The sequence below is a fragment of the Rutidosis leptorrhynchoides genome, chromosome 2, assembly GCF_046630445.1.
Source record: "Rutidosis leptorrhynchoides isolate AG116_Rl617_1_P2 chromosome 2, CSIRO_AGI_Rlap_v1, whole genome shotgun sequence".
Taxonomy (NCBI): Eukaryota; Viridiplantae; Streptophyta; class Magnoliopsida; order Asterales; family Asteraceae; genus Rutidosis; species Rutidosis leptorrhynchoides.
In genome coordinates, this window is record NC_092334.1 from 588,580,945 (window position 1) to 588,607,085 (window position 26,141).

Consider the following 26,141-nt stretch of genomic DNA (forward strand, 5'->3'; position numbering starts at 1 on the left):
TTCAATTCTATCATTACCATCCTCCCCCTGAATCTGTTGCTCCCCCTCAACCTGAGCTCATTTTGAAGACTCCCCCTCAACACCTTCACCTTGTTCACCTTCTACCCTTTTCCTTTTCTCCCCCTTTTTGACATCATCAATAGAGAGAGTAGATAAAAACCTCCAGATCTCAGCTTGTTGTTCTTGGAGTGACTTAATATCTGAAGCAAAACCTGTAAAACACTCCTTAATCTTCTCAACACCTTCCATCTTCTTTTCCAAAACATGCAACCTGTCACCAATAGTTATCACACTTACTGCATCACTAGAATCACCCAAACCCTGCACATCCCCTATCATCCTCCTAACCTCCATCAATTCATGTCTAGAAACCAAATTATTGTTCAAGTTAAGATTAATTTTATCAATTTGTGACTGCACACCCAAAAGTTTGTCATCAAACTTCTTAGTCATAGTAGTCAAAGCCTGATTCAGGCCAACCACATTGACTGGTGCCTCAGCCTGTGAAGTAGAGCCAATTATTAGGGGTAAGGTTTGCATGTCCTCACAACCTTCCTGGTGATAAGTAGGGCGATCCCTGGACACAGAAGGGTTTGAGACCTGTATTTCATCCCGTGACATGGAGGAAACATTGGCAGCCTGTGCTAGCAAGTGTAAGGATTCGATATTTGGAGAGAGGAGTGGCAGACTTGTGTCTGAGGTAACTGTAGGTTTAGCCATTGAAACTGGAGTTTGAATTTGGTTTGATGAGTCCAGGATTGGGACTTCTTGAATTAAGTTAACTGAGTGGGTTTTCTCAGCAACTGTAATGTGGGAATCCAAGCTTACTAACCTAGTTGGTTCAGGTTGGGTCAAAGCACTCCCCTCACCAACCTCTAGCAGAGGTGATGGAGTTGTACTTGTAGCACCTTGCCTAATAGATTTTTGATGTGAATCCATGGGTGCTGAAACAACTAAGTTTTCAAGTATGTGAACATTCTCATTATGAGCTGGTGAGCTCATAAGGTTGGTTGATGGAGTAATTTGTTCAAGAGCAGTGGGAGAAGGTGGGTTTGAATTAAGTGGGATTTCCTCATTCATGTCCTCAGCCTGCTCTGTATGTGTAACATCATGGGGTGGAGTATACCGTTAATTCCAATGATACCAAAAAGGCTCTCGTTATTGGGTTTAGCCCCAATAAGGCTCTAGTGTGCGGTTCATCCGCGGGTTACAAGCTTGTGTATTCAAAGTTGTTCCCTGTTTCGAAACAACTACACGTCGAGTAAAATTACCGAGCCAACTAAACCCGGTGTCGGTGTAGGGCGGAAAAGATACTCGAGAATGGCAATTTGTACAATCAATTCAATTCAATTCAATTCAATTCTGGGGTAACAACTCAGACTTCGATTGCTCAGAATCTGCAGGTTGGTCTGCACGGCCAAGATTGATCCAATGCATTATAGCAAAAAGTTATGAAAAAGATTGACACAATCATTATCAAATTAATACTCCTGACAAAAATTTTCAAAAAGTTACCATTAACTCCCTTCATTAATACCAAATTTGACCTTTTTATTTTAGGAAATAGAATAAAAAAAATTTAACCTAAAAACGAAATTTAAAAAAAAAACTTTATTTGACTAAAGAAGGAAACAAATTTATACACAAAAATACACTTGAGTAAACTTTCCCAGACTCTGAACAATATTACGTCACCTAGACTCTAAGAAAATAATTCAGACTCAAGAAATATCATCACTGGACAACATTTCAATAGATGGATTTAACATTCCAAGTTGTCCAAGCAGATAAAAATGCCTTTCTTCAGGAAGTGCCTTAGTGAAAATATCTGCCAATTGATCTTTAGTACCAATATGCTTTAAAAACACTTTGCCCTTCTCAGCACAATCCCTTATAAAATGATGCCTGATTTCAATATGCTTGGTTCTGGAGTGAAACACTGGATTCTCAGTAATAGCAATTGCACTTTCATTATCACACATTATTAGAGTTTTAGTCAATGATAACCCAAAATCCAAAAGTTGATGTTGCATCCAAACTAATTGAGCACAACAACTTCTTGCAGCAATATATTTAGCTTCTGCTGTGGAAGTGGCCACAGAATTCTGCTTTTTGCTAGTCCAGCTGACCAATTTTCCACCTAGCAATTGACATCCACCAGAAGTGCTCTTTCTGTCTAATTTGCAACCTGCATAGTCTGCATCTGTGTAACCAATTAGATCAAACCATGAGTCTTTGGAGTACCAAAGACCCAGGTTAGGAGTACCTTTTAAGTACCTAAAAATTCTTTTCACAGCTTTATAATGAGACTCCCTAGGATCTGATTGGTAACGTGTACAAAGACATGTAGCAAACATTATATCAGGTCTACTAGCAGTTAAATATAGCAAAGATCCAATCATACCTCTATAGGTTGATTGACAAGTGAGTTTTCCAGATTCATCTTTATCAAGCTTTTCAGAAGCACTCATTGGAGTTCTTAAAGTAGAACAATTTTTAAAACCAAACTTAGTTAACATGTCAGAAATATAATTACTTTGGTTAATAAAAATGCCTTCAGAACTCTGTTTAATTTGCAACCCAAGAAAATAGTTTAAAGTACATAAATTGCTCATTCTATACTCTTCAGACTAATGTCAGAAAACCATTTTCTTAAGTGTGGATTAGTAGACCCAAAAATAATGTCATCAACATAAATTTGAACAAGTAACACATCACCTTTGTCCTTTTTGATAAATAAAGTCTTGTCAATGGCTCATCTGGAAAAATTCTTTTCTAGAAGAAATGTTGACAAGGTATCATACCAGGCTCTGGGAGCTTGCTTCAGACCATACAATGCTTTCTTCAATCTGTAAACATGCTTAGGAAATTTCTTACTTACAAAACCAGGAGGTTGTTTCACATGCACCTCTTCTTGCAATTTACCATTCAGGAAAGCACTCTTCACATCCATTTGAAACACCTTGAAATCTTTGTGTGCAGCATATGTTAGAAACAGTCTAATAGCTTCAATTCTAGCAACAGGAGTGATAATGCTAAAAACGAACATATATTTCATAGCATTATTCCTCAAGAAAGACAAGCTTTTAGTTGCAATTGTTCTATTTACAAGTGATATTCGTTTAAATAATAAAAGGTGAAGACAAAAGACAGATTCGACGAATTGAAGACGGAAACGACCAAAAAGCTCAAAAGTACAAAAGACAATCAAAAAGGTTCCAATTATTGATAAGAAACGTCTCGAAATTACAAGAGTACAAGATTCAAAACGCAAAGTACAAGATATTAAATTGTACGCAAGGACGTTCGAAAATCCGGAACCGGGACCAGAGTCAACTCTCAACACTCGACGCAACGGACTAAAAATTACAAGTTAACTATGTATATAAATATAAAATAATATATAATTAATTATATTAATTATATATATATTATATTTATAAATAAAAACCGTCGGCAGAGAAAGACTCCAAAGTGTGAGCTGTATTTTCATTCTCCGCGACTCGCGGAGTTTGAAGGCCAAAAGGGCCGCGAGTCGCGGAGCCCCAATTTCAGAAACTTCCTATAAAAGCAAACGAATTCTGATCGAAAAAGAACAAAATATATCCATCTCTCTATCTATATCGTATATATTTATATTTATATTTTAATTTTAATTTTAATTTTAATTATAATTCTAATAATAAGGGTATGTTAGCGAATGTTGTAAGGGTGTCAGTCGAAATTCTGTCCGTGTAACGCTACGCTATTTTTAATCATTGTAAGTTATGTTCAACCTTTTTATATTAATGTCTCGTAGCTAAGTTATTATTATGCTTATTTAAAACGAAGTAATCATGATGTTGGGCTAATTACTAAAATTGGGTAATTGGGCTTTGTACCATAATTGGGGTTTGGACAAAAGAACGACACTTGTGGAAATTAGACTATGGGCTATTAATGGGCTTTATATTTGTTTAACTAAATGATAGTTTGTTAATGTTAATATAAAGATTTACAATTGGGCGTCCCTATAAATTACCATATACACTCAATCGGACACGATGGGCGGGGTATTTATATGTACGAATAATCGTTCATTTAACCGGACACGGGAATGGATTAATAGCCACTAGAATAATTAAAACAGGGGTGAAATTACATTCAAGGGTAATTGGTGTAATTGTTAACAAAGTAGTAAAACCTTGGTTTACACGCAGTCGATAACCTGGTGTATTCATTAAACAAAGTATTAAAACCTTGTTACAATTCGAATCCCCAATTAGTTGGAATATTTAACTTCGGGTATAATAATAATTTGACGAGGACACTCGCACTTTATATTTATGACTGATGGACTGTTATGGACAAAAACCAGACGGACAGATTAAATAATCCAGGACAAAGGACAATTAACCCATGGGCATAAAACTAAAATCAACACGTCGAACATCATGATTACGGAAGTTTAAATAAGCATAATTCTTTTATTTCATAATTAATTTCCTTTATTTTATATTTAATTGCACTTCTAATTATCGCACTTTTATTTATTGTTATTTTATTTAATTGCACTTTTAATTATCGTACTCTTTAATTATCGCAAGTTTATTTTATTGCACTTTTATTATTCGCAATTTCATTATCGTTATTTACTTTACGCTTTAATTTAAGTCTTGTATTTATTTTATATTTTACATTAGGTTTTAACTGCGACTAAAGTTTTAAAATCGACAAACCGGTCATTAAACGGTAAAAACCCCCCTTTATAATAATAATATTACTTATATATATGTTTGTATTTTTATAAAAGTAAACTAATATAGCGTTGAGCTTTGTTTAAAGATTTCCCTGTGGAACGAACCGGACTTACTAAAAACTACACTACTTTACAATTAGGTACACTGCCTATAAGTGTTGTAGCAAGGTTTAAGTATATCCATTCTATAAATAAATAAATATCTTGTGTAAAATTGTATCGTATTTAATAGTTTTTCCTAGTAAAATATAAGCTATTTTATATACACCTCGTACGACGCCAAGTATTTTTGGCGCCGCTACCGGGGATTCTTGTTAAACGCCGGAAGCGCAACGCTAATATAAAAAAAAAAATTTATTTTACTTTTATTAAAAGTCGTTTTTGTAAAAATACGTTTTAAATATTCGAAAATATAAAAAGAAAAACAAAAATATAAGTATTTTTTTAGATTTTGTTAAATATTTAAGTTTTATAAGTTTCTTTATTTTTATTTTAGTTTATAAAAATATAAGTTTAATTTTAATATCTTTTATTTATAAAAAAAAAACAGAAAACAGAAAATAAAAATAAATAAATAAAGAAAAAACGCGTTGAAGATTAAATCTGTCAAATGAATTTCTGAACCCCGCGAGTCGCTGGGTTTGAAGCATTAAATACCGCAAGTCGCGGAGCTTCTCTGACACGTGAACAGAAACCCTAATCCTGCATTAATTACGGGTATTAATTAATTATTATTATTATTTAACCTTAATTATTATTATTATTATAATTAGTTTTAGTTTAATTTAAGTTTTATTTAATTTATATTTTAGTTTATTAAGTTTAATTAAATTAATAGTTTAATAAAATAAATAATATAAAAATAATATTTTTATAAAAATTGTACTTTTTACAACTTTTTGTATATTTTTATATTTTGTCCCTTTTTAATCGTTGTAGCATAACTTTTGTATTTTTAGCTCATATTTAGTTTTAAACTTAGTTTTTGCCATAGTCATTTTTACTCCTAGATTTTTAAGCTTTGCCGTAGAATTCCTTAAGTGCTTTTTCTTTAGACTAAGATTTAGGTGCTTTAGAATTTTGCGACGCCTTTTTAAGTTTTAGTTTCTTTTTAAGTTATTTCCATTTGGGATTTAGTTTTTCCCGTAAGCTTTAATATTTTTAGACCTTTTACTATGTATCAATTATCATTCCAATTAGTAATTTCAATTTGCGATTATAATTTTAAGTTAGTTGTAGTAATAAGGTTAGGTTAGTCAAGTATTTTTAAGTTTTTATAAGTTTCTTTTATTTTTCCGTCACCTTTTATTTTTCAACCATTTTTTCGTTTTTCGACCTTTTTCGACGAACTCTTTTTCTCTCTTATTTCTCGCTATTCTAGTTTTAGGACTTAGATTTTTTTTTATTCTACTTCTTATCTAAATTTCTTAAAATTACGAAAATTTATTTTAAGTGGTTAAATTAATAGACATCAAAATTTTCTGGTTCGTAGTAATAGTTGGATTTGTACGTGGACCGGGTTATTGGAGCCAAACAGTCCTCAATTATATTGAGACCAAACGAATCCTGCCCCTCTGCTGCATCTTTTGGCTATTCGAAACGTGGGCAAAATCAGAAAAGTCTATTGATTGGATAACTTATTATAATTTTTCTTTCCTTTTAAAAACTAATAGGATATTCAGTGAATGCACCGAGCAAGACGTTCACCACCTTTTGTACGTTCACCACCTGTAACTAGATCAAGACATTTAGCAAATATAACCGCCGTTGATTTTTCTTTAGAATCGCCATCCAGTCGACCAAGTACTTCAGTTCAAATTTCCGATAATCCATTTTTTGAACCCGACCTCACAATTGAGAATCCAGAGAATATTCAGGAACGGTTCGTAGATCCTGAACCATTAAACTTTCCTCCGGAACCACCAATCATTCAAACAGAGATTGTTGAGGAATGAACCATTAAATCAGAATCATCTAGTGATACCGATTCAACAAATTCAATTATGGAGAATCTGGAACCTTTAAGTATGGAAGACCGAATGAGAGCTAAACGCACTGGCCAAGGTCACGCAATTACTCATCCAGACATTAATGCGCCAGATTATGAAATCAAAGGACAAATTCTACATATGGTGACTAATCAATGCCAATTTAGTGGTGCGCCGAAGGAAGATCCAAATGAACATCTACGTACCTTTAATAGGATCTGCACACTATTTAAAATCCGAGAAGTGGAGGATGAACAGATATATCTCATGTTATTTCCCTGGACTTTAAAGGGAGAAGCCAAAGATTGGTTGGAATCGTTACCTGAAGGGGCGATCGATACATGGGATGTTTTAGTTGACAAATTTCTTAAACAATTCTTTCCTGCATCTAAAGCCGTAAGACTTCAAGCAGAAATTGTTACGTTCACACAGAAACCAAATGAAACTCTATATGAGGCGTGGACAAGATATGGAAAGTTGTTAAGAGGATGTCCGCAACATGGTTTAGACACCTGTCAAATAGTACAAATATTCTACCAAGGATGCGACATCACTACAAGGAAAGACATAGATATAGCAGCTGGTGGTTCTATTATGAAGAAAACCGAAACTGATGCTTACAAAATTATTGATAATACTGCTTCCCACTCACATGAGTGGCACCAAGAAAAAGACATCATTAGATCATCTAAAGCAGCTAGAGCCGATTCTAGCCATGACTTAGATTCCATTTCCGCAAAGATAGATGCTGTGGAGAGACGAATGGAAAAGATGACTAAGGATATTCACTCAATACGAATTAGTTGTGAGCAGTGTGGAGGACCACATTTGACAAAAGATTGTCTCAGTATTGAATTAACAATGGAACAAAGAGAGAATATTTCATACATAAACCAAAGGCCTGGAAATAATTATCAGAATAATTATCAACCGCCAAGACCGATTTACAATCAAAACCAGAATTATAACCGAAATATTCCATACAACAACCAACAAGGTCCTAGCAATCAACAAGTATCCAATAATACTTACAATCAGCAAAGACCGAATTTTCAAAACAAACCACCACAACAAACCGATGATAAAAAGTCGAATTTAGAAGATATGATGACGAAGCTAGTTGAAACTCAAACACAGTTTTTCACATCTCAGAAACAAACCAATGAACAAAATGCTCAAGCATTTAGAAATCAACAAGCTTCTATTCAAAATCTGGAACAAGAAGTAAGTAACCTAGCAAGGTTAATAGGTGAAAGAAAACCGGGAAGTCTACCTAGTGATACAAATGCTAACCCCCGGAATGAAACAGCTAAAGCTATTACCACAAGAAGTGGTACAACACTTAAACCACCTGAAATACCTGTAACTTCTGATGAAACCATTCCTACTCCACAAGAACCACAACCTGATCAAGATAAGGAAAAAGAACCGATAGTTGAAAAGATTAATGAAGATAACACAGTTAAGGATAAACCTTATGTTAAACCATACCAACCACCACTTCCTTACCCGAGTAAAATGAAGAAAGAGAAACTTGAAGCCGAGCAATCCAAATTTTTGGATATGTTTAAACAGATAAATGTAAATCTTCCTTTCATTGATGTGATTTCAGGAATGCCAAGATATGCTAAATTCTTGAAAGATCTAATCACGAATAGAAAGAAAATGGAAGAACTCTCGGCTGTTACTATGAATGCTAATTGTTCAGCAGTGCTGTTGAATAAGATACCAGAAAAACTATCTGATCCAGGAAGTTTCACAATTCCGTGTTTTCTGGGTAGTCTTAGTTCAATAGAAGCATTGGCAGACTTAGGTGCTAGTATAAATCTAATGCCGTATTCACTATACGCTAAACTAGACCTTGGAGAATTGAAACCAACAAGAATAAGCATACAACTAGCCGATAGATCAATAAAATATCCTAGAGGGATAATGGAGAACATGCTAGTTAAAGTTGGTACTTTAGTATTTCCAGTAGATTTTGTTGTTTTGGACATGGAAGAAGATTCTCAAGTTCCTCTCATATTAGGAAGACCATTCTTAAACACGGCTAAAGCAATGATAGACGTGTTCGGTAAGAAACTGACCCTAAGTATAGAGGATGAGAGTGTTACCTTTTCAGTTGATAGAGTAATGCAACAACCACAATCTGCAGATGATACATGTTATTATATTCAAACTATAGATGCACATGCAGAATTATTAGAAGAATTTCCAGAATTACAAGGAACAGGAGAATGTTCTTTAGGAGAAGGTAATGAACCAATTGATGAAGCTGAAATGTTCGCTACACTTATAGCTAATGGATATGAACCAACAACAGAAGAAATTCAAATGCTAAAAGAAGAAGACAGATATCGATATAAATCATCGATAGAAGAACCTCCGAAATTAGAGTTAAAGCCACTTCCAAACCATTTGGAATACGCTTATTTACATGGTGAATCTGAATTACCTGTAATAATATCGTCTTCTCTTACTGAAAATGAGAAATCACAACTCATTTCTGTGTTAAAAGCTCATAAACCAGCCATTGCATGGAAGATTCATGATATTAAAGGAATAAGTCCTTCGTATTGCACACATAAAATCCTTATGGAAGAAGGTCATAAAACGTATGTGCAACGCCAACGAAGACTAAATCCTAATATGCAAGATGTAGTTAAGAAAGAGATTATTAAACTGCTAGATGCAGGTTTGATATATCCAATTTCTGATAGTCCATGGGTAAGCCCAGTTCAATGCGTGCCTAAGAAGGGTGGCATGACTGTCATTACAAATGAGAAAAATGAGCTTATTCCTACTAGGACTGTAACAGGATGGCGTGTATGTATTGATTATAGAAAATTAAATGACGCCACCAGAAAAGATCACTTTCCCTTACCTTTCATAGATCAAATGTTGGAAAGATTAGCCGGAAATAGTTACTATTGTTTTCTAGATGGATTTTCCGGATATTTTCAAATTCCAATAGCACCCGAGGATCAAGAGAAAACCACATTCACGTGCCCTTATGGTACTTTTGCTTACAAACGCATGCCATTTGGACTTTGTAACGCCCCTGCAACCTTTCAAAGGTGCATAATGGCGATTTTTCACGACATGATAGAAGAATGCATGAAAGTATTCATGGATGACTTTTCAGTCTTCGGTGATACATTTAAATCATGTCTAATTAATCTGGAACGAATGCTAATTAGATGCGAAAAATCAAATCTAGTACTTAATTGGGAGAAATGCCATTTCATGGTTAAAGAAGGCATCGTTCTTGGACATAAAATTTCAAAAGGAAGAATTGAAGTGGATAGAGCTAAAGTAGATGTAATTGCTAAACTTCCACATCCCACCAATGTTAGAGGAGTTAGGAGTTTTCTAGGGCATGCCGGTTTTTACCGACGTTTCATAAAAGATTTTTCAAAAATTGCCACTCCTATGAATAAACTCCTAGAAAAGGATGCTCCATTCATCTTTTCAGATGAGTGTATCAAATCTTTTAATATTCTTAAAGAGAAACTCACTAATGCACCGATCATGATAACACCAAATTGGAATCTACCATTTGAACTAATGTGCGATGCAAGTGATTTTGCAATGGGAGCCGTTTTAGGACAAAGGATTGAAAAACGATTTCAACCTATATATTATGCTAGTAAGACGTTACAAGGAGCACAAACAAACTATACAACTACTGAAAAAGAACTCCTTGCTATTGTCTTTGCTTTTGACAAATTTCGATCATATCTCGTTCTAGCAAAAACGGTGGTCTATACCGACCATTCTGCTCTTAGATACCTATTTTCAAAACAAGATGCTAAACCAAGATTAATCCGTTGGATCTTACTCTTACAAGAGTTTGACATTGAAATCCGAGATAAAAGAGGAGCAGAAAATCTCGCCGCTGATCATCTTTCTCGTCTTGAAAATCCCGAATTAGAAGTTCTAAATGAATCAGCCATACAAGACAACTTTCCTGATGAATATCTATTGAAGATAGATTATAAAGAAATCCCATGGTTTGCAGACTATGCAAACTACTTAGTTTGTGGATTCCTTGAAAAAGGATTATCGTACCAAAGACGAAAGAAATTCTTCAGTGATATAAAACACTATTTCTGGGAAGATCCACATTTGTTTAAAAGTTGTCCCGATGGAATAATACGCCGATGTATATTTGGAGATGAAGCTAGTAAAATTTTAAACCATTGTCACACAGGACCAACAGGAGGGCATTATGGGCCTCAACTAACAGCAAGAAAAGTTTATGAAGCTGGATTTTATTGGCCTACAATTTACCAAGACGCACACCTTCTTTGCAAATCCTGTGATGCATGTCAAAGGGCCGGAAAAATAAGTCAACGTGATGAAATGCCACAAAATGTCATCCAAGTATGTGAAGTATTTGACATTTGGGGTATTGACTTTATGGGTCCATTTCCAAAATCTAATAATAATCTATATATACTCGTAGCCATTGATTATGTATCTAAATGGGCGGAAGCACAAGCTCTCCCAACTAATGATGCACGAGTTGTAGTCAACTTTTTAAAACGTCTTTTTGCAAGGTTTGGAACACCGAAAGCTTTAATAAGTGATCGGGGTACTCATTTCTGTAATAATAAAGTTGAGAAAGTTCTTAAAAGATATGGAGTAACTCATAAAATCTCCACTGCATATCATCCACAGACAAGTGGACAAGTTGAAAATACCAACCGAGCTTTAAAACGTATTCTAGAGAAAACCGTAGGATCAAATTCGAAGGAATGGTCCATTAAATTGGAGGATGCACTCTGGGCTTTTAGAACAGCCTACAAAACTCCAATTGGAACCACACCTTTTAGACTTGTTTATGGAAAAGCATGTCATCTTCCAGTAGAAATTGAACACAAAGCATTTTGGGCTTTGAAGACATGTAATCTTGATTTACATGAAGCCGGACGTCTACGATTAAGTCAACTAAACGAATTAGAAGAATTAAGACATGAAGCATACGAAAATTCGTTAATCTATAAAGAAAGAACGAAGAAATGGCATGATAAAAGAATCAGAAGTTCAAAAGAATTTAAAGAAGGAGACAGAGTTCTTCTTTTCAATTCACGATTCAAGCTATTTCCTGGAAAATTGAAATCAAGATGGTCTGGACCATTCATAGTCAAAAGAGTTTTCCCATACGGAACGATAGAATTAATAAATTCAAATGGGATTGAATTTAAAGTTAATGGTCACAGAGTTAAACATTACATACATGGTCCGATGGAAGTCGACAACGAAGTTAATCACAATTTCGACACCACAGCTAACTAAGTGTGGGGAGAATCAAGTCTTTAAAGGATAATATATATTTCTGTTAGAGTTAGATTGTCTGTTTTCGTGTAGTTCTCGAAAATGGAACACGTATGGTCTTTCCCTAGCAGACCCTAAAGAACTAGTCTTCTCCCCTCATTCTGAATTTTTATTTTTTTTAGGTTTTTACGAAATGAAGACTGCCTGTGAACTAAACCATGGTCTAATGCTACACGCTTTGATCACTAAATGTAATAATGACATACTCCCGAGTGAAATAGTATCAGTAATCAGAGAAAGAATGGACGGAGTTAGAAAAGAATCCAGATGCGAAGATAATAAGTTACAATTTTGTAAAGGAAAATCAAAATCCGCAGCGAAAAGAAGAGCACGACACCTAGAACGATGTCACAAATGCGGAAAATGGTCACATGGAGGTAAATGTTCAAATAATCAAACCTATTCAAATACCGAATTTGTTACTTTATGCAGAGACGGACCGTTCATATGTTTAGAAGAAAAGACACTGAATGCTCGAGGTTACGCCTATGTAGCCATGGAAAACCAATTAAACCGACTATCTTATGAATGGGATAGATCATATAACTAAGAAATCTATTTCACAGGTATGTCTGTACAGTTTTTATTTTTATTTTTATTTTTAACCTTTTGATAATAAACGCTAATTTGTTCGCTAAAAAGTATTAAATTGGTATTGAATAAAATTAGGTTTGGCGACCGAAATTATTGATATCATTCAAAAATTTATTACATCACTGCGAAATTTAACGTTTATTCTTAAGGTATAAATATCTTTAATCAATCAACCCAAAATATTTCAAAAATTCGTCATGAGTTAAATTAGGTCTTGGAACCGAAATTACTTTACCGAAAAGAGGGGCGCATATTTTTGATAATATTTGATTGATTAAAGTGGGATAAAAAGACAAAAAGATTTTTAAATTTATTTTTACCATGTTTTTAAAATTAATATTTAAATCTTAAATTAATATTGTAAACTTTGTAAAAACAATATATTTAAAATTGTAAATATTTGAAAAATTAATATAAGTTTGATATGAATTTATGAATTTTTAAATTAAGTTGGTGTGAATTTTTAAAATATAAAATTTTAATTTTATGCATTTCAAATTTTAAGTTTGGTGTGAATTTTTAATAATAATTTTGAATTTTATATTTAAGTTGTGTGAATTTAAAAACAAAAATTTACTTTATCTCATTAAGTTAAGAATATGATTTTTAAAATTCGTCGTAAGTTGAAGACTAGGTCTTTGAACCGAAATTGCTTTACCCGAGGGAGGGACGAGAACTTTTAATATCATTATTTTTAATCTTATTGAATTAAAGTATGCCAAAAACATTGAAAAAACAAAAAAATCTTAGCTTTTAAAACAATCGCTACAAAAAGACAAATTTTAAAATTTTGTCGAGGGACGGACTAGGACATCGATCCGAAACGACCTCGTCCTAAATAACAAGGGAAACAAAATTTTAAAATTAAGTACTTAATTGTTTCAAAAGTTAATGATTACATATAAAAAAAAAAAAAAAAAAAAAAAGCTCCGCGACTCGCGGAGTTTGGAGGGTAAATCCCCGCGACTCGCGGAGGGACCGAAAATCAGGAAAAAAAAAATAAAAAGAGCTGAACGATCAGTTTCAGTCCCCAACCCCAACAACTCAAAAATACTGCGAAAAACCCACGAAAATACACGCAAAAACACCCCAAAAATCCCAATTTTTAACCGTTAATCACCAAATTTTTTGCTAAAATCATGTTGAGAAGGATGCTATCTAAGAATTACTCAAGAAAAACGGTAAATTTCTACACCTAAACACCATTTAATTCGAAATTTGATGTTCTTGAGCAATTTATTTTACAATTTGATTTTGATGCTTTTTAGTGTAATTAGGCTTAAATTGTTTATGTATTATGATTGTATAACCTAGAATGATGCTGTTTAACATGATTAGAAGCCTTAAACTTCAAATTTTGAATAATCTAGGGTTTGTGTTCTTGAGCAAATTTGGGGCTTTTTGATATAAACAGGTTATGGCCGATTTTTGTCATGAATTGTTGCTAAATTGAGTAGTGTAACATGTCTAGGTAGTTAAATGATCCAAACTTTGAGCCTAAACATGATTTTGAGAATTAAAGTGGACTTTTTCAAGTCTAAAATTCATGAACTTGATTTTTGAAAGATAATGCCATTTGAGACTTGTTTAATTGCTAGTAATGATTATTTTGACATGTTATTTGAGTTGAATGCTTATGAACTTGGCGAACATTTTCGTATATGCTTATTTGAAAAAGTGTAGATTTGATAAAAATGTGAAAATGAGCTTAAGTTTGATATAAATTGATAATGTCATTATAATTATTTTGATTGATGATTTTGCTGACACTAATGCATATTTGGATGCACAAAAATTGTGTTTGATGTGTTTTGCAGAATGAAAGGGGTGAATCTTCATCCCAAGCCCGCAATGCTCCTGCTGAGAATTTGGAACAACAGGAGGTAGATAACTACTACAAGCAGGATATACCTCATCCAGTCATGACCTTTTCCGATATGCACTTGGAAGAATTGCACCCGAACCTGAGATTTGACAGACTTTGGATAGATTATCCAAAATATCAAAGGGGTTTGCATACTCTTCATTCAAAGGTTGTTGAGGTACCGAGGGTCATAGAATGGGGACCCTTAGAAGCTGTAGAATTGGCCGGGCCAATTAGGGAATTACTTGTACAGAGGTATGGTAATTCTTCTTTTAATGACTGGGTATGTTTATTCACCATACGTAGACCTGTATATAAAGTATGGTGTGAAGAATTGTTATGTAGTATAGAGTTGAATGATCAGGTAGCTAGTTTAACCGATCGTTCTTTTATTAGATTTTTGTTAGGCGGTTCGATGCGCCACATGTCTTTACTGGACATGGCTCAGGCTTTACGTATATATACGCCTGAGGAGTTAGCGTCTGCCGATTGTAGAGGATTGATACTAAACGGTAGAAAAATAGATGAAAATTTTGATACACACGGTGTGTGGAGTCAAATGACAAGCCATCACCGTTTCAAAGGGGGAAATTACTCTTATTTGGATATAGATAGAGCCGAATTAAGAGTGATACATAGGTTTTTAGCTAATTCGATTACACAAAGGGGTAAAAACAAAGAAAAGGTAAATGAACAAGATTTGTTTTACCATATGTGTATTCGAGACCCACAAAGCGCTGTAAGTATACCATATTGTGTAGGTTATTATTTATCAGCTATGGTTCGGGGGATGCGACCACATAGCATAATAGGAGGTGGTATTTTTATTACTTTGATTGGTGAATATCTCGGTGTGGATATAAGTCGGGGGGGATTATTACTAGAAGAGCCGGAACCCCGCGATACTATAGGTTTAAATGTATACCATGGTGCGAAAGTTTTGAAGAGACGAAATAACGCCGCAGTACGATACCATGGTAGACATCCACAGGTGGAGAGAAACCAGCAACAGGGTAATGTAGGAGGGGGGAATGAGATGCAAGAAATGCATAGGTTTATAGCTTCTCAGGAATACGAAAATGCTAGACAGAGAGCATTTGAAGATTGGCAAGTTCATCAGAACCAAATCATAGCTCATTGCCAACATATAGGTAGAAACTATATTCCTACACCGAAACCCATCTTTCCTCCTTGGTCTATAGAGATGCAGCCACCATATCCTACGTATGACCCTGCCGAAGCATTCTATAGCACCTATGGTTATGCCTGGAACCCCTATTGGTACCAATATCATCCTTAGTTTACTTATTATTATTTTTTTATTTTTATTTTGTAATTTGTAATTATTGATACGTTTAATACTTTTGTTAATATTGTAATCATTTTTATAATTATCTAACTTTTATTCTTAGATTTTAATAATTTTTGAATGTGGGGTAATATACCAAACTTCAAAAATATGTATATATGTTTGCAGTTTATCTTATGTACACAACAGGGTAAAACAACGCATTTTCAAAAACAATTAATTTTGACGACAAGATGCAAAATATATGTGAAATAACAACAAGACGGAATGAACAAATGATGTGCACCATTTATCATTCAGCAAACAAACGCCAATATATTTAGAAACTTTGGTAAAAATTTAATCATTTTCACACAAATCACCCTCAATAATTTAAATTGTTACTGATTTCTTGCAAATGAGGGCATTGCAAGATCTTAAGTGTGGGAAGGGGTTAAATTCTTTCGGATTTTAAAATTTTTATCTTAAACACTTGGTTACCATTAAAAATACTAGTAAAGCAGTAGTTGTATTAGAATCTAGTGCTCTCTGATAAAAAAGAACAGCCCTAGTCTTATATACTAACTACCCAATTCTAGTAAAATTTTAAAAAAAAAAAAAAAAAAAAAAATTTTTCAATTAAATGAACTCAAATTCATGTTTATACATATTTATGAACGATAAAACTAGGTTTTAACACCGAAATTATTGTTACCTCGGAAAGGACATAAATTAAGAAACAAACTAAAATGTTAAAATTCATTTAAAATGGAATAGAGGACGATAAAAAGGAAAATAAAAGCCAAGTGTGGGAAAATTTACCAAGTTATCTTAAACATATGTCACATATATCTGTAACAAATAACTGAAAATACTTTTGCTTTGGACTAAACTAAACTGTTTTACCCGATGAAAGAAAAGAAGAGATGGATCTACACGATGAATCAATTCCATCATTAAAAGGAAGTAAAGTCTTCCGAAAAAGACACGCGCTTCTTGATTTAGGTCATGAAGTTGTCCTTCAGACCAGCTGTAGGTTGACGAAAAATCTAGAAAAGTCATCACTAAAATCAGCAGTAAATCCACGGACCTCAGCATTAAACAGGGTCGCCAAGTGGTCAGATTTATCCTAACCATGAGAAGGATTTATCTCGTACAATGGGGGGGCACCATGCAAATTAGCTGGATAAGACTAATGAATCAGATCCCCAGAAAGGATAATCTCCTTAAAGATTAAAAATCAGCTTTTAAGACTAATATTACTCAATCCTAGAGATTGACCTTAAAGATTGAGAATTACAAACTCATGGAATTCAATGATATCTAAACTCGAGCTTGAACGAGAAAATATTTTGATCAAAATTACAAACCGATTTGTTTTCTGAAAACCCTATTTTCAATGCGTTCATTACCATTGAACGTAAAATCCTAGGAATTCACCTGGAATTCATTAGGTCACCTGAACCAAATCGGGTGTCAACCGTAAGAACGGTGGTTGCATAGCATGGTCAAAGACAGGACCTTGTGCCAGACCGAAAAATTATAAGGGTGAGCTTTACTATTGCTCCTACCAAGGATAGTAATTGCGTCCGACACGTTATAGACCATAATCAAAAGCATGTCACGGGACATTGCCTTAACAGTTGCTTGTTCAACGCTTTCCTTTACAACCGGACGGTAGTTTATCGAAAGGTAATATACGGGACAAGTAAACTGGACGTGTTGCTTTCCAAATACAAGGTTAGCAAGTGGGTAACACAAAACCGCAAGTTTTGAGCTAAAATTTTCAAATCTGAAACCCACCAAACCCACAAAAATATTTTGCAAACACCGGTAAAGGGTTATTCCGGAAAACTTATCTAGGGTAAAAACTAGATTTCAAAAGATCAAATGTTTTCATAAAGATCCAATTTCCTTAATGGATCTAAATTTTTATAGTCATGTGGGACTGTAAACCATATCGTTACTACCATTGTTTATATCACCGTATAGAAATCACTGATGTACAAAGTGTGAAGAATAAAGAAGTGATTCTAGTATTTCAAGACGATATTGCTTGAGGACAAGCAACGCTCAAGTGTGGGAATATTTGATAATGCTAAAAACGAACATATATTTCATAGCATTATTCCTCAAGAAAGACAAGCTTTTAGTTGCAATTGTTCTATTTACAAGTGATATTCGTTTAAATAATAAAAGGTGAAGACAAAAGACAGATTCGACGAATTGAAGACGCAAACGACCAAAAAGCTCAAAAGTACAAAAGACAATCAAAAAGGTTCCAATTATTGATAAGAAACGTCTCGAAATTACAAGAGTACAAGATTCAAAACGCAAAGTACAAGATATTAAATTGTACGCAAGGACGTTCGAAAATCCGGAACCGGGACCAGAGTCAACTCTCAACACTCGACGCAACGGACTAAAAATTACAAGTTAACTATGTATATAAATATAAAATAATATATAATTAATTATATTAATTATATATATATTATATTTATAAATAAAAATCGTCGGCAGAGAAAGACTCCAAAGTGTGAGCTGTATTTTCATTCTCCGCGACTCGCGGAGTTTGAAGGCCAAAAGGGCCGCGAGTCGCGGAGCCCCAATTTCAGAAACTTCCTATAAAAGCAAACGAATTCTGATCGAAAAAGAACAAAATATATCCATCTCTCTATCTATATCGTATATATTTATATTTATATTTTAATTTTAATTTTAATTTTAATTATAATTCTAATAATAAGGGTATGTTAGCGAATGTTGTAAGGGTGTAAGTCGAAATTCTGTCCGTGTAACGCTACGCTATTTTTAATCATTGTAAGTTATGTTCAACCTTTTTATATTAATGTCTCGTAGCTAAGTTATTATTATGCTTATTTAAAACGAAGTAATCATGATGTTGGGCTAATTACTAAAATTGGGTAATTGGGCTTTGTACCATAATTGGGGTTTGGACAAAAGAACGACACTTGTGGAAATTAGACTATGGGCTATTAATGGGCTTTATATTTGTTTAACTAAATGATAGTTTGTTAATGTTAATATAAAGATTTACAATTGGGCGTCCCTATAAATTACCATATACACTCAATCGGACACGATGGGCGGGGTATTTATATGTACGAATAATCGTTCATTTAACCGGACACGGGAATGGATTAATAGCCACTAGAATAATTAAAACAGGGGTGAAATTACATTCAAGGGTAATTGGTGTAATTGTTAACAAAGTAGTAAAACCTTGGTTTACACGCAGTCGATAACTTGGTGTATTCATTAAACAAAGTATTAAAACCTTGTTACAATTCGAATCCCCAATTAGTTGGAATATTTAACTTCGGGTATAATAATAATTTGATGAGGACACTCGCACTTTATATTTATGACTGATGGACTGTTATGGACAAAAACCAGACGGACAGATTAAATAATCCAGGACAAAGGACAATTAACCCATGGGCATAAAACTAAAATCAACACGTCGAACATCATGATTACGGAAGTTTAAATAAGCATAATTCTTTTATTTCATAATTAATTTCCTTTATTTTATATTTAATTGCACTTCTAATTATCGCACTTTTATTTATTGTTATTTTATTTAATTGCACTTTTAATTATCGTACTCTTTAATTATCGCAAGTTTATTTTATCGCACTTTTATTATTCGCAATTTCATTATCGTTATTTACTTTACGCTTTAATTTAAGTCTTGTATTTATTTTATATTTTACATTAGGTTTTAACTGCGACTAAAGTTTTAAAATCGACAAACCGGTCATTAAACGGTAAAAACCCCCCTTTATAATAATAATATTACTTATATATATGTTTGTATTTTTATAAAAGTAAACTAATATAGCGTTGAGCTTTGTTTAAAGATTTCCCTGTGGAACGAACCGGACTTACTAAAAACTACACTACTTTACGATTAGGTACACTGCCTATAAGTGTTGTAGCAAGGTTTAAGTATATCCATTCTATAAATAAATAAATATCTTGTGTAAAATTGTATCGTATTTAATAGTTTTTCCTAGTAAAATATAAGCTATTTTATATACACCTCGTACGACGCCAAGGAGCAAAAGTCTCATTTTAATCTATTCCTTCTTCTTGTCTATACCCTTGAGCCACTAACCTTGCTTTATTTCTAATCACAATACCATCTTTATCAACCTTGTTTCTGTAAACCCATTTAGTGCCAATTGCAGTTTTACCATCAGGTTTTGGAACCAACTCCCATACATCATTCCTTTCAAATTCTGTCAACTCTTCAGTCATAGCCTCAACCCAATCATTGTTAGCCAATGCTTCAAATACATCTTTGGGTTCGATCAGTGAAAGAAAACAAGAAAAGAAGCAATAGTTTGCAATAGCAAAGTCAGACACAGGTGTCTGAGAAGAAGAGCTACGTTTAGGCAAACCAGTAGGATCCACAACATAATCCTCAAGATGCTTTGGAGGAACTATATTTCTAGATGATTTTCTAGTAGGAACAGCAGGATCCAAGGTGGTATTTGATGACTGATCACCCTCTTGAATAACAACAGACTCATCTTCTTGTGGAACTTCTTCTGTATGAGAATTATCTGCAGAATCATTTTTCAACCCAGAAAAATTAGGTTCATCTGACTCAGACTCTGAATCCAGAGTCTGAACACTGTTTCTAGAAATTAAATTTGACAATTCACCAAGTACAGATAGTTCAATCCTGAATGACTGATCCATTTCTAAAGAGCTTTCATCAAAAGAAACATTAATGGATTCTTCAATCTTCATTCTCCTCTGATTGAATACTCTGTAAGCTTTAGATACAGAAGAATATCTCATGAACACACCTTCATCAGATTTTGGCCTCATTTTATCAAGCCGATCCTTTTGATTCAAGATATAGCACTTACACCCAAATACAAGAAAATAATGAATAGTAGGCACCTTTTTGTGATATAACTCATAAGGAGTTTTGCCATGTTTCTTCACAATCAAGGATCTATTTTGAGTGTAACATGCTGTATTGACAGCTTCAGCCCAGAACCTTAGGGCAACATTTGATTGACATAGCATGGATCTAGCTGCTTCAATAAGTGTTCTATTTCTTCTTTCAGCAACTCCATTTTGTTGTGGAGTTCTAACAGCAGAGAAATTTTAACCAATTCCAGACTCCACACAAAAATAATTATTTTTGAACTCAGTACCATGATCACTTCTCAACTGTTTGACAAGAACACCTTTTTTCACCTGCTCTCTCTTGATCAAATTGATGATTTCTTCAGGAGCATTTTTTTTTTTTTTTTGCAGCTAAGAAAATAACCCATGTAAATCTAGAATACTCATCAACAATCACCAGAGTATATCTTTTCTCACCCAAACTACTAGTGTTCATTGGACCAAATAGATCCATGTGAAGCATGTGAAGTGGATCACTTATAGTAGCTAGGGTTTTTGAGGGAAACTTTGCTTTGGTCTGTTTACCTATAATACATGCAGAACAAGGTTTATCTTTCTTAAAAGGTTGTTGTGGAAGACCTCTTACAAGCTTCTTTTTGGAAAGCTCATTGATGTATTAAAATTAAGATGAGAAAGCCTTTTGTGCCAAAGCCAATTGAGCTCAGGGACAGTCTGAGAGTACAGACATGTCTCAATTTCAGCATCCACAGATTCTAGATCCAGCATATACACATTTTGAAATCTCCAGGCCATAAGTGTTGGTCTTCCTTTAGGATCATAAATAATACCAGCTTTCTTCGTAATTCTGATTTCACAGTCTTCATCAGCAATTTGGCTCACCCTTAGCAGATTATGCTTCAGCTCTTCAACTAAAGCAACTTTCTTAAATGTAACACTTCCAGCTTTAACAGTACCATAACCAATAGTCTTTGCAACAGAATTATCACCATATCTTACAGAAGGACCTTTTTCTTCAACAAACCTTGGAAGATGCTCTTTGTATCCTGTCATGTGTCTTGAGCAGCCACTATCCAGATACCACATACTACCCTGCTACACAAGACACAAACAAAGAAAAATGATTAGTTTTTAAGGGGAACCCACTTTTCAGTGGGTTCAATTGGAGTACCCTTCACTCTCCAGATAAAAGCTTTGTTCCCAATCCAGATCAACTTTTCCTTAACAGATTTCAAGACACTTTTATTTTCACAAACTTTGGGTTTCCATTCTTTCTCAATTTTCTTAGGAAAACAAAATGTTCTCTTAACTGAAGGTTTTTCTTGACTCTTGATTTTTTCATTGAGTTTTGAAATTTTCCTTTTGAGTTTTTGAATAGTCTTAGCTTGTTTTGAATTTGACCTTCTTTTAGTTAACCTTTTTGGATCTGGACAAGTGTCAGTGACAGATGATGATTCAGAATTGCTCTTGCAACTTGACTCTTAGGTGTCAGACTCTAGGTCAGAACATACACTATTATTTTAAGAGACTAAACTATTAGAGTCTGAAGGTTTTAAAAGTTCAGACTCTAGTGGATTTCTGCTTTCAAGTATTATAGTCTCAGAAGGTTCAACAGGATCTAAAGATCTTACAAAAGCATTAGTTAAAATCTTTTTGTCACCATCAAATTTTACAAAAGTGTTTGGTAAAATGTCAGGTTTGAATACACTTGGATCAACTTCCACATTATTATTTAATATGTAGTTTTCACCTAGTATAGCTTTGACATCATTTGGAATTTGTTTGGCAATAGCATCAGAATTCTTTTTGGAAGATACACACCAGGATTTACAAATTGATTCATAATGTTTTGACCTTTTAATTGATCTTCCTAATTCAATATTTAATCTTTTAGTTTCTTCTGTGTATGCCATTTTATAGGTGTCAAGTTCAACCTCACATTCTTTTAAGTCTTTATTTTCAGCATCTTTGTCTTTGATGACATTTTTAAGATCAAAAATTTGTGTTCTTAACCCATCAATATCTTCTAAACACCACTTAAAGTCAAGCAACAAGTACTGAAACATTCTCACTTTTTCATTATCAAGATAATTCACAAAGTTTTGTACCTTATAGGCAGAAGCTTTATTGCAAGTAGAGTCCTTATTCATCTTCTCAACAGCTTTCAGATCTTCCTCAAACTTGCTGGAATCACCATCCCTTTCAATTACAGCCATATGTGAAGTAGTAATAGTATTGATAAGAAAAATATGGATCGTTTTAAAGATCACCGATATAGGATTTACACCTTTCCCGCTCTGATACCAGTTATAAGTTCACAGTATTTGAACTATGAACACCAGACTCTCAATTGGATAGTAAATATGAATTATAAGAACAATAATTGAGAGAACACGATATGAAGATATAAGAAAGACAATGTTAATCGTGCAAAAGGTGTGCTTTACAATGATAAACCGTAGCCCTATTTATACAGAGTTAAACCAAATCTTGAAGATTTGGTTTCCTAAACTACTTGACTAAAACTTAGGAAAAGATAAACTTAAAACTAACAAATATTCAATACAATGCAAAGTTTATCTTCTAGAGATAACACAGAATAAAAACACAATCTTCTTAATATTTAAACAAATCTCCAGAATTTTCCATAGCTTAATCATCAAGTAATCAAAACGTTGACTTTATCAGAATCTGCAACTTCAGACTCTAGGACTCCAGACTCTAACTCCTGCAAAACACTTTGACTCATCAGATCATTTTTCCAACAAAACCACGTCTATATCCATCTATGAAAATGATAAACAATTAATTATAAAAATAAGGTTTCGATCAAGGGTTTTTGCAAATGGTGGTGATGTGGTGGCTTAGGGTGGAGGAGTTGGTTTAGGTTGAGCGGATGCTTGTGTGTGTATTCGTTGGTGTAATCTGCTCATGAATGAGGGTGTGCCGAGTCATTGATCAAAGGGTTGGTTAATTAATCAAAATGAAGAACCGTATGTATGCATTATGTATTGACCAATGGTGTAATTTGATTGGCTAACTTGGGATCAAAGGGGGTAATGTGATTGGTTGAGAAGGTAATTGTGGCGTCATGAAACTTGTCTCAACCATGGGAACAAGTAGGATATTTGTTGTTAAACTGTTGTTATGTTTCGTTAGGTTCAGGACTTGTTGTGTAATGATTTATGACTTGTGAAGTAATAAAACTAATCTAATTCTAACTATTAATCCGTATATGTTTACACACCACTTTAACGTTTGGATTATTTAACACATACGGTTAGCAATAATCAAACTTCTTGAATACACAAAATAGATACTTGAAAGTTAAAACTCCGTACAAACTATATATATATTTTTTTCCATAGTTTGTTACTACATTTGTAGACATTTAGACCACACTAAAATTAGGACACATTTTTAATAAACTCTTCTTTATATTAAAGTAAACACTATGCCTCCATAATAAGCAAATTTACTTTATCACACTTATAGATAGGTTCTATGAGACGAAACTAATAATAATTGAGAACAAATTTTAAAAAATGAGACAAATAAATAACCATATAAAAAAATACGGCTTTGACAGAGTAAAATTTAATCAGCTCACACAACACAACTGGTCACTGTTACTTCACTTATAGATTATAGATAGATCTCTCTCACTTTCATTTTCAGCAGCCACCAACACCTTTCTCTTTCTTGCAAAATGCCCCTCTTTTTTCATCATCTACACATACCCAAATTTTAACAAACATTCCTTAATAAAACAATCATCCTTTTACCTCAATCTAGTATCTTGCTTTTGTTTTTTCAACACCCTTTTCAGTATGTGTTCTTGAGAGAGAAACAGTAACCAAAAAAAGGGAAACAAGAAAACCCTAAAAAAAACAATTAAGTAGATCTATGATATGAACCATATATTTATGGACTCATCAAATAACTCATCATCCTCATCATCTTCACCGAGCCGATACGAAAGCCAAAAGCGTCGAGATTGGGATACATTTGGGCAGTATTTAAGAAACAACAAGCCACCACTTTGTTTTCCAACATTTAACCCTAGTCATGTTCTTGAGTTTTTGCATTATCTTGATCAGTTTGGAAAGACTAAAATTCATATCCAAACATGTCCTTATTTTGGTGTACCAAATCCACCTACAGCCTGCCCTTGTCCCTTTAGACAAGCTTGGGGCAGTCTTGATGCACTTGTTGGCCGCCTTCGGGCAGCTTATGATGAACATGGTGGGAACCCAGAAATTAACCCGTTCGGTGCACCTGAAGTGAGGCGGTTTTTGAGAGAGGTTCGTGATTTTCAAGCGAAATCGAGAGGGATTAGTTACGAGAAGAAGCGAAAACGTCCTAAGAAAAAGGATGGAGAAGATTACCAGGAACCCTAATTATCAAAAAAGAACCCCAAAGAGGTTTGTAATGTGATGATGGAAATTTATTTGGAATTTATGCAAATTAAATGTTTATTTTTCAATGCTTTCATGAAAATTACTAGATGAATTTGTTACTTTTATGTACTCATAATGTATGTTATGATTATTATGTCTATGAAAATAATTGTTGAACTATAATCTATTCACAAACTTCTAATTTGTACATAATTATTAATTATTAATATTAATTATTAATATTAATTATTAATTATTAATATTATGTTTTTGTTTGAATTGGCAATATCAGGTTCATTCAAATTTTAATAATAATTGTTATTTTATTGGAAGATGAGGAAACATTGTATCGTCATCGTGAGTATTTGTTCAATTCTATGAACCATATGATTTAGGATGAACAAATAGCCACAAATTAAAATAGTCTAATAGTTTGGTCTATATATATGTTAATTCCTATAGACATATGAACTTTAAATTGTCCAATGAGAATAATGTGCGTAACTACGTACCTTTGTATTAGCTTGCTAGGTTTGTTGAAATTATTATAACAAATTAAAGAAACATTAATGTAACAAATAGATATTAACTAGTTTTACGTATCTGTTAATTTCCTCTTATTTATTACTCCCTAATTGCTATATACTTTCTCCTATATATCCTTGTTGAACAAAATTATTAAATGTAACTCTACTGTTTCTACATGTTGCATGTAACTCTACATGTTACATTTAAAATTATCGTATTTTTTTAAGGGCGATTTTTTGGGGATTAGTTTATCATTTATTTTAACGAACCTCATCATTTACACGTAACACACACGTTCGGGCGAAAGTTCCATAAGACTTATATGCTCACATGTTTTGCATATAAGATTAAAAGTTCTGTAATACTTTAAAATCAACTGATGATAGATGAAAGTTCCATAAGACTTATATGCTCACATTTGTTTCACTCATTTTTCGATATGTGAGACACACACAAACTGATTAGCTCCAACAATAATCACCTCCTTAAT

General features: G+C 33.5%; 1 protein-coding gene across 1 annotated transcript; it reads left to right on the plus strand.

The window, feature by feature from the left end:
* Positions 1-1,110: 1,110 nt before the first annotated feature.
* LOC139889897 (protein LIGHT-DEPENDENT SHORT HYPOCOTYLS 1-like) lies at positions 1,111-25,123 on the plus strand. The gene is made up of 3 exons (XM_071872809.1): positions 1,111-1,165; positions 20,018-20,151; positions 24,656-25,123. The coding sequence occupies exons 1-3, from the start codon at positions 1,111-1,113 to the stop codon at positions 25,121-25,123; spliced, it is 657 nt and encodes a 218-aa protein (XP_071728910.1).
* Positions 25,124-26,141: the final 1,018 nt, after the last annotated feature.